Here is a 10,178-nt window from a genome sequence, read left to right on the forward strand (position 1 = left end):
GCTGGCTGCTCTCAGGTGACAGCCCCCATTCTTTAGGTGTGTCCTTGGCCCATTGAGAGCCATCGTCCCACAGGGCATCGCTAATTAGCATGTCCACAGGCCCTGCCCTGCCCAATGCTTAACCACATGCAGGGAAATCTTCAGTGTCCATACAAGTACATGCCAACAACTGCACACACAGACATTATACAAACACATGAACAGCGTACATAGGATTATCAGATAATAAGCTTCTATTCAATACCTCACATTGCCCCCTTCTATACCATTTTTGGGGCCAACACCCCCACCTATGGGTGCATCAGTGATCTGGCTGCTCCCCTCAAGATCCAGTAACGTCACAGGGGTGCCATGTTTCCCATGGGCGGGGAAAGTCCCAGCTGTCCCCAGAGCTGCGCCTGGGACTTTGATCTTGGCCCTATGCCTGGGGCTCTTCTCCCACCAGCTCTGCACATGGCTTCCAGCTGCAGGACCCATGCCTAGGCTGTGCTGCCAGCCCCACAAGAGGGGGCCCGGCTGCAAAACTTACACCGGGGCTCTGCTGTCAGTCCCATACGAGGGGTCCCAGCTGCAGGACCCATGCCAAGGTTCTGCTGCCAGCTCCACATGAGGGGTCCTGGCTACAGTGCACAGTCAATCTGTGGAACTCCTTGCCAGAGGATGTTGTGAAGACCAGGGACTTTAATGGGGTTCAAAAAAGAGTTAGATAGAGTCATGGAGGTTAGGTCCATCAATGGCTATTAGCCTGGCTGGGCAGAGATGGTATCCCTAGCCTCTATGTATGGTCAGAGGCTGAGAACGGGCAACAGAGGATAGATCACCTGAAGATTACCTGTTCTATTCCTTCCCTCTGGGGCACCTGGCATGGGCCACTGTCGGCAGACAGGATAGTGGGCTAGATGGACCTTTGGTCTGACCCAGTATGACAATTCTTATGTTCTCATGTTAAACCTGCCTTCCACTCATGTCTGTTTGGGTGTCCTGGAGTTTCTAGTTAATTCCCAGATAAATAAGATTGGCATCGTGAGACTTCATTCCAGGTTCAGAGACCCTTTTACATGTGAATCCCCATCTTACCCTGTGAGTACACCCATTGACCTCCGTGGGATCATTCATGGAGGAAGGTGCCACTCAGTTTTCTCTTCCACCTTCTCAGGTTCATGGAGGATTTCTCCCCGCCATTCATTCCTGGCTTGAATCCAGCCAGGGTGCGGTATGGAGCCTGATCTAAAAGCCACCAGACCCTGAGTTGGTCTGATCCCCCCATTTGGAGCTGCCAGAGCCCAGTATTGGCCAGGAGATGGCCCATGAGAAGCAAAGCTGCTTGGGACTCAGTTTTGGCTTCTTCCTGTTCCCATGGAAGGCCGTGGCAACTTTCCCACCGACTTCCATGCAATGGGATCAAGCGCTTCATTTTCCGTTACGTCCTGTTTACTGGGTAGGGTGGCGAAGGTCGTTCTTCGCACTGCCAGGAAAGCAGAGCCTGTGACGGTCTCTCGGTGGATCAGCGATGCTGGGATTCACAGCTTCTGGGAATATTTATCCTGCATTCTGACGCAGCCCAGCTGGAGTCCCTTAGCCCGTTTGGGGAGCTTACTCTTAAAACAAAGCCTGCTCTAGGAAACCAGCCCTCCCCGAAGGGGGAAAGCAGACCCTCAGAGACGCTGGGCTCCTACCATTGGTTTAGAACCCAGGCATTTGTGGTCCTGTTTGGAGCTCCCTGGTCCAGCACCCTCGGGACCTGAGCGGTCCCAAACCACGGAATTTGCTTGGTCAGGGGAGGTCAATGCTTTCTGTTAGCCACCGGACCACCCTGCCGGGTCCCCTTCCTGGCTGTCGGCTCTGCTTCTGGACACCCGCCCCAGCCACTGGCGTCCACTCCTGCCTCCCTGCTGCTGGCCTGGCTGTGCTCCCAGTTGCCAGCTCCCTCGCTGCTGGCCTCCCTGTGATTCTGGCCCCAGCAGCGCTCTTGGCTACTGGTCCCCATGCTGCTGGCCAGCCCCCCTGCACTCCTGGTCTGGCCGGCCGCTGGCCCCCCTGCAGCTGGACTCCTGGCTGGTCCTCACTCCCAGTCACTGGGGCTTTTTAGTCTGGCACCATCCGGTGGTCCTGCTGGCTCACGAGTGTCACCAGAGCAGAGAGTCCTGGATCACAGAGGTTCAACCTGGTTCCTTCCAGAGTTACCTTCCTTTGCATGGGCCAATCCTGAGTTTCATCTGCCCTTGGGCTGCCTTTCCATCACCCTTGCTTGGGTTTTTCTGGAGCTCCTCATGCTTCCCTCAACACGACTAATTTCATCATGTGCCACCTGCCAAGTTTAGCTCCTCAGTAGGGATGGAATCGTGCAGTCGATGAACCGATTAACCGATAAGCGAAAGCATATTGGTTAATGCTATAGACTACACGCATTTCCCTCCCGCCCGACAGTAAATTTTGTACTGGACTGGCCAGCAGCCCAGCTCAGTCCTGACTTGCGCTGGGTCCGGGAACTATCTCCGCTGCAGCTCTGCATTTAAAACGTATTAAGAGCCAGGAGGGCAGGCAGCCGGGCTCAGTTCCGGCTTGCACCGGGTCTGGAGCACAGACTGTCCCCTGGACAGGGGCTGCTGCCACTCCACTCTGGTGCCTCTGATACAGGCATCCTGTCCGTTTTTAAACTGGCTCCTCTTGTGGACCAGCTGCTGCTTGGCACCCTGCGTTGCTGCCTCTGATACAGAGGAAGCAGCGTGCAGTGCCGGGGGGCTCCACAGAGTGGGGTCAGAGCACACTGGCTGCCGGCCCCACTCCTGAGGACTACGGAATAGTCAAGTAACCAATAAGAATTCATGAGGTTAATTCAATTAACTGGTCTTTAACATCCCTACTCTTCAATTTCCCCCTTGGTCAGATCATCAATAAATACATTGAACCTCAGCCCAGATACAGAATTTACAGATCCCTCAGCCGGAAGAGAGCATGGGGACCCATGTAACACACATACCAAAGACCTGCCCCACAATGAATCTTAAGAAGCCACCCATCTTCGTTAAAAAATTGGCAGTGATGGAGAAAGCACCATGACCCATAGTAAATTGTTTCAGGCCAGCTCTACATTAGTGGAGAAAATTGATGCAAGATACAACTCCAGCTACCTGAGTTGCGGAGCTGGAGTCGACATACTTTGTATCAATTTTCTGGGGCGGCCCCATGGTGGGAGGTTGACGGGAGAGTTCTGGGATTAACGGGGTGCCCTTCAATTCAGTTTTAGTGGGTCCACACCAGACTCACTAAATAGAATGCTGGAAGATCGACCTCTTGAGCATTAATCTTCCCGGGAGTGTAGATGTGCCCTCAGTGGTTAATTATCCTGACTCTTAAAAATATACCCCTTGTTTCCAGTCTGAATACTAATACTTGCTCTGACCAGCGTAATCCCAGCTCTTACGAACCTACCAAAAAACGACACCATTATCTCTCAGAACCACTTTAAATAGGTGAATCCCCTTTCTTGTAAAATACATATAGATTATGTTCAACCCAGAACAGCTGACAGAGCAATATGCAAAACAAGCCAGTGAGGTACATGGAAGGTGACAGTAGAAGCCAAAACACCACCGTAGATAGTGTGCATGGTGCTATACAGACACAATTAAAGAACCTGGCCCGAACTTCCTGAAAATGCCTAGCGACTTTTGGGTGCTTGCCTTGAGACACCTTCAAAGGGTCTGATTTTCAGAAAGTGCTTAGTGCTCCTCCTCTGAAAACCAGTCCCTTTTGAGTGCCACCAACTGAGGAATCAGCGCACCCAGAACCACTAGGCATAGCCCCTGCCCTGAGGTGTTTCTGTTAAATATGACAAGGCACGAAGAAAGAGGGAGGTCATGAGCCGGCAAACCTCTCCATGGGGCGGTTCACCCAGCTGTATCAGCTTACCAGTTTTTTTTCAGGGTATGCATTTTGGTGGCTCCCCATTCCATCACCTAATGTGCCTTTTAAAAAGAATTGCCCGAGGAGGTTGGGAAGGCTAGAACTATAACAGGGTTTAAAAAAAAACTAGATAAATCCATGGAGGTTAAGTCCATCAATAGCTATTAGCCAGGCTGGGTTGGAATGGTGTCCCCAGCCTCTGTTTATCAGAGAGTAGAGATGGATGGCGGGAGAGAGATCGCTTGATCATTACCTGTTTGAGTCACTCCCTCTGGGACATCTGGTATTGTCCACTGTCGGCAGACAGGGTACTGGGTTGGATGGACTTTGGGTCTGACCCAGTACGGCCGTTCTTATGTTCTTAGATTCTTAATTAATTTGGGCCCCAACCTTGCAATCGCATGCGCCTAGGTGGAACCCACCATTCTTACAGACTGTTGCTCAGGACCTTGTTGGAGAAGAAACAGGCGACCCAGGAGTGGATGGAGTAACCGGAACTGCTTTATTGCCCACTCACGTTTACCTTGAACATTCAACACAATGGCCAAGTGACACCAAATTGGCACCAATTACACCCTTTTCTCTATTTTAGTGTGTTAATTCACATAAGAACATAAGAACATAAGAACGGCCGTACTGGGTCAGACCAAAGGTCCTTCTAGCCCAGTATCCTGTCTACTGACAGTGGCCAGCACCAGGTGCCCCAGAGAGGGTGCACTGAAGACAATGATCAAGCGATTTGTCTCCTGCCATCTCTCTCCAGCCTCTGAAAAACAGAGGCCAAGGACACCATTTTATCCCCTGGCTAATAGCCTTTTATGGACCTAATCTCCATGAAATTATCTAGCTTCTCTTTAAACTCTATTATAGTCCTAGCCTTCACAGCCTCCTCTGGCAAGGAGTTCCACAGGTTGACTACACGCTGTGTGAAGAAGAACTTTCTTTTATTCGTTTTAAACCTGCTACCTATTAATTTCATTTGGTGAAATTCATGTCTATCACTATTTTCCCTAAAACCTTATTTGGTAAATTAACTCCCATGCAATGAATATTAATAAGCAGGTGATGAATATTATTATACCCGCCCCTAATTACTATTTACATTTCTAATTAAATCAACACTTTTTTATGCTACAAACTTTCCACATCACAAGGTTACAGAGATTACAAGAAAAGTAACCCTGAAATATTTATACAGCGCCAGTGAGGGTTGGTAAAATACACAACAAAGAAGGGAAACTGCATGCTTATCTGTTCTAGGCAGCTAAAACAAAGGGAAAGAGCATATTTATGCATCAGAAAGGATAATATCTGCTTTGGCCGGACCCTAATCTATCTTTCCAGACTGCAGAAACAAAGGGAAAAAACATGTTCAAGGGTAATGGACTAAAAAGTGTTGATTTAATTAGACATGTAAATAGTAATTAGGGGCGGGTATAATAATATTCATCTCCTTCTTATTAATATTCATTGTATGGGAGTTAATATACCAAATAAGGTTTTAGGGAAACCTTACGTAGCCCAACAGACCTTAGGTTTGAAGATGTTGGCAGGGGAAGGGGTGTGTTGATATGAAGAAATGGAAGAACTGAACATTTAGCTGGGATACAACATCCAAGTGGAATTCCCATTTGTGTCTTCTGGCCAGGCCCATGGGTCCCCCTTTAATTTAGCTTGATGAAGCAATTCACCTGAATTTTCCAGGAAATGTGATGGTGAAAGTCTGTCACATTGGATTGTTTTTCCACCCCAATGTTCTTAGCATGGCTTTGCGGATCTGTTTGGATTTGACGCTGTATATGATCGGGTTTAAGACAGGGGGCACAATCAGGTAGACATAGCCCACCACAATGTTAACCATGGCAGGAACGTTGTTACCAAAGCGATGGATAATGGACAGCCCAATCATTGGGATGAAGAAGATGAGGACGGTGCAGATATGGGAGACACATGTGTTCAATGCCTTGAGGCATTTTTCCTGGGTGGTGAGACTGATCACAGTCTTAAGGATCAGAACGTAAGATAGCACGATGAACACGAAATCCACGCCCACCGTTGACAGAATGACAATTAAGCCGTACAGGATGTTGACCCTTATATCGGCACATGCCAGCTTCATGATATCGGGGTGAAAGCAAAAGGAGTGGGAGAGCTCATTTCTCCCACCGTAGGTTAACCTCTTGAGCAGAAAGGGTATTGGGAAAAGAGAGACCACAGCTCTCAAAACAATGGCCAGTCCTATTTTAACAATGGTCGGCTTGGTCAAGATGGACGTATATCTCAGAGGGTTGGAGATCGCAATGTAACGATCGAAGGCCATGGCCAGAAGCACGGAGGATTCCATCATGGACAGGATATGGATAAAATACATCTGGGCGAGACATGCATCAAACTCGATTTTTCGGTGATTAAACCATAAGATGCCCAGCGTGGTAGGAAGGGTCGACAGAGCCAGGCCCAGGTCCATGACGGCCAGCATGGAAAGGAAGTAATACGTCGGCTTATGAAGACTTTGGGTCTTCTTAATAATGAGCAGGATCAGGCAGTTCCCTGACAGGGCAATGAGATAGAAGGCGCAGAAGGGGATGGAGATCCAGTGGTGGTTGGCTTCCAGCCCCGGAAAGCCCGTCAGGAGGAAGGAAGAAGGCTGATAGAAGGAGGTGTTGTCAGGTGGCCTGGGATCACAGGGCTGCTCCATCCCACCTCAGATATCCGACAGCCTACGGTTAAAAACAAAAGAGCAACACCTCGCCCATGTCATTTGATGCTGTACAGTGTGTACAACCCTATAAAAATACACCCGCATTGGATTACACATGACCACAAAAGTACCAAAGCCCCTCATAGGACTAGATGCTGTATTGAACCGACCATCATGTAACAATAATGTAATTACACTGCTAGAGGGTAAACAGCCATTAAACACCAACCAAATGCCCATGTTTAGATACTGCCGTGTAACCCAATGCAGAATTTCTTAGGCACCGGGGAGTCTCTACCAAGATTATCACTTAGACTACGGTTATATTGGGTGTCGGCTTGGAAGGCTTGGAAGAAGGTGAAAGATAAGGTCTGATTCATTGCCGTTGACACCAATTTTGCAGCCCCTCCAGTGTCAAAAATGACATTGCAGCATGGTGATTTAAGCCCTTTGCCTCCTTTTTACCCTCCACTCTGAATTTGCCCTCTGTCCGTTCCATCAGACCTAGACAGCTGAGCTTCAGTGTCTGCAGCTACTGATCTGCAGCCTCTCCTCCTTCGTTTCTGGATCCGATCTCTAGTGGAGAAGGGTAGAACCCCCAGAGGAATCCTAGAGCACTAGAACTGGAAGGGATCTCGAGCCCCCTGCACTCACGGCAGGACCAAGCGCCGTCTAGATCATTCCCGATAATAGTCTATCTAACCCGCTCTTAAATATCTCCACTGATGGAGATTCCACAACCTCCCTAGGCAATTTATTCTAGTGTTTAACCACCCTGACTGGTAGGAAGTTTTTCCTAATGTCCAACCTAAACCTCCCTTGCTGCAATTTAAGCCCATTGCTTCTTGTTCTATCCTCAGAGGCTAAGAAGAACCAATTTTCTTCCTTCTCCGTGTAACACCCTTTTGAGTACTTGAAAATAGATATCATGTCCCTCTCAGGCTATGTCTAAACCATGGGGGTTTTGCGGGATACCAGAAGTCTCCTGCAAAGACTTCGCCGCATCCAAGGAACGCATTTGCTCTTCCGCTTTTTTTGGAGGAGCCCTGTATACCTGATTTCATGAGGCATAAGGCTCCGCTGAAAGAGGAGGCTTTTCTGCCATTTGGCCCCATCTAGAGAGGGCCAAATGGCAGAAAAGCCTCTTAAAAAAAAAGCGGAAAAATTTACTCAAAATGTGGAGCGCATTTTGCATAGCTTTTTCCACAGAAATGCGGCAGTCTAAACCTAGCCTCTGTCCTCTCTTTTCCAAACTGAACAAGCCCAAATTGTTCAGTCTTCCCTCATAGCTCCTGTTCTCTAGACCTTTAAACAGTTTTGTTGCTCGTCTCTGGACCCTCTCCAATTTCTCCACATCTTTCTTGAAATGTGGTGTCTAGAACGGGACACAATACTCCAAATGAGGCCTAATCAGTGCAGAGTAGAGCGGTATTATTTCTCATGTCTGGCTCACAACACTCCTGTTAATGCCTCCCAGAATCAGGAAAACACAGGAGAAAAAGTTCTACTCAAACAGCACCAGAGAGTAGTGGGCACAGAGCCACAAACGTCTCTCGCGGTGCCTGTCTGAGGTTTACGTGGGGCCTTACAGACATTGAGGGGAAATTCAAAACTTTCCCCAGGGACTGAGGTCATGTTTGGAGGTGCCCACTGAGGCACAGAGTTCGAGCTGGCCTGATGCTTCCATCCGCCATCGTTGCTGTCAGCCTCGGAGCGAGACGAAGTTCAGCATTTCCAAACGTGGCCACCTCCACCCAGACGTGCAGAGGAGCTGAGCTCCCATCAATCCCTTCTGAGGCTAATGGCGGACACAGGTGCTTGACACTCTGGTGATTGGGCTGCTAAGTTTAAACATGCGACTTTTGTTAGGGAGCAATGGGCAGGCGTCAGGAGGTGCTTGGGATACCTTTCCTTTGACTCCCAGAGTCTAGGAAGGAAGCTGCCCTGGGGAACAGGTGACTCAGGGCTGCCTGCAGTAGGCATTTTGCACCTGCCTTGGTGGCACTAGATGCTAAATCAGCTTATCGCTCTGTGCCTCAGTTTCCCCCATCCTTCGTCTGTTTGCTGTCTTTAGATTGTAAGCTCGGGAGGGCAGAGACTGTGGTGCACCATGGCATAATGGGGCTCTGACCCTTGATGAGTCGTGTAGCCTAGATATAATACTAACCTACCCAGAGGACAGTTTCTTCCCAGTGCCCGTCCTCCCAGAGGTAGGATACTGGGCTTGACAGACTGTGGGTCTGATCTGTTGTGGAACATTCCCTACATTACTCAAGTGTAATGACTTTCCCATCTGTCGAGACCACAGTGCCTGAGGAGGGAGAGATAGGCTGTAACAATGACCAGGCACAGAAAGGCAGGGAACATAAGAACGGCCATACAGAGTCAGGCCAAAGGTTCATCTAGCTCAGTATCCTGTCTGTTGACAGTGGCCAATGCCAGATGCCCCAGAGGGAGTGAACAGAAACAGGTAATTATCAAGTGATCCCTCGCCTGTCATCCTGGCCTTCACAACATCCCCTGGCGAGGAGTTCCACAGGTTGACTGTGCACAGCATGAGGTTAAAACTTCCTTTTTGTTTGTTTTAAACCCGCTACCTATTCATTGTATCTGGTGACCCCTCGTTTCATTTGGTGATCCCTTGAGGGTTCTGCCCGTGACCTTCACCGTGTTCTTGGAGTGATTCCTTCCTGTGTCTCTGCTTGTGGTGAGAAAGCTTTACCCACGAGTGACTTCTGCCAGGGAATCACGTGCCCTCAGCAACTCTACAGGGCTGGCAGAGAACCATCTCCCTCCAGGGGAGAATTGCTCATGCGTTGCCATCACTGCTGGCCAAGCTGAACAACATGGGAAAGCAGCAGGGATGTGGCTGAAAACAGCCTCTAGGGGCCTAAATTCAGAGTTGGTTCCTTCCGCCAGCCCTGCAGAGTGGCACAGGGCGTGTGGATGAGCTGGATTCCATGCGAGTCAGACAGCAGCCACAGAACTGAATGGCCCTTCCCCCTCAAACAGCATCAGAAATTCATGACACCTGTCCGGCCCCACCATCCCATCTGGGCCAGAGTCCCTAGTGAGGAGGCCCAAGTGGCCAAGCTAGGTTTTGGAGCTGACCGGTGCCTAGTAAAGTCATGTTCTATTTCCCAACTTGTGGGAACCGCTAAGCTCCCGGGAACACCCGCTAAGCTCCCTGCTAAGCCCACAGGTGTGTTGTAAGCAAAACTCGTGAAGTCATTCTGCCGCTCTACTCTGCACTAGTTAGGCCTCAGCTGGAGTACTGTGTCCAGTTCTGGGCGCCACATTTCAAGAAAGATGTGGAGAAATTGGAAAGGGTACAGAGAAGAGCGACAAGAATGATTAAAGGTCTAGAGAACATGACCTATGAAGCCAGGCTTCATGAACTGGGCTTGTTTAGTTTGGAAAAAAGAAGATTAAGGGGGGACATGATAGCGGTTTTCAAATATCTAAAAGGGTGTCACAAGGAGGAAGGAGAAAATTTGTTCCTCTTGGTTTCTGAGGACAGGACAAGGAGTAATGGGCTTAAAGTGCAGCAGGGGAGGTTTAGATTGGACAT

At 49.2% G+C, this 10,178-nt stretch overlaps 1 protein-coding gene across 1 annotated transcript; it reads right to left on the reverse strand.

The window, feature by feature from the left end:
• Positions 1 to 5,073: 5,073 nt before the first annotated feature.
• On the reverse strand, positions 5,074 to 6,619 carry LOC102461326 (olfactory receptor 51G2-like). Its single transcript, XM_006126568.5, has one exon. The coding sequence runs from the start codon at positions 6,602 to 6,604 to the stop codon at positions 5,633 to 5,635; it is 972 nt and encodes a 323-aa protein (XP_006126630.1). The 5' UTR covers positions 6,605 to 6,619; the 3' UTR covers positions 5,074 to 5,632.
• Positions 6,620 to 10,178: the final 3,559 nt, after the last annotated feature.

The sequence above is a fragment of the Pelodiscus sinensis genome, chromosome 1, assembly GCF_052426305.1.
Source record: "Pelodiscus sinensis isolate ZL-2025 chromosome 1, ASM5242630v1, whole genome shotgun sequence".
Taxonomy (NCBI): domain Eukaryota; kingdom Metazoa; phylum Chordata; order Testudines; family Trionychidae; genus Pelodiscus; species Pelodiscus sinensis.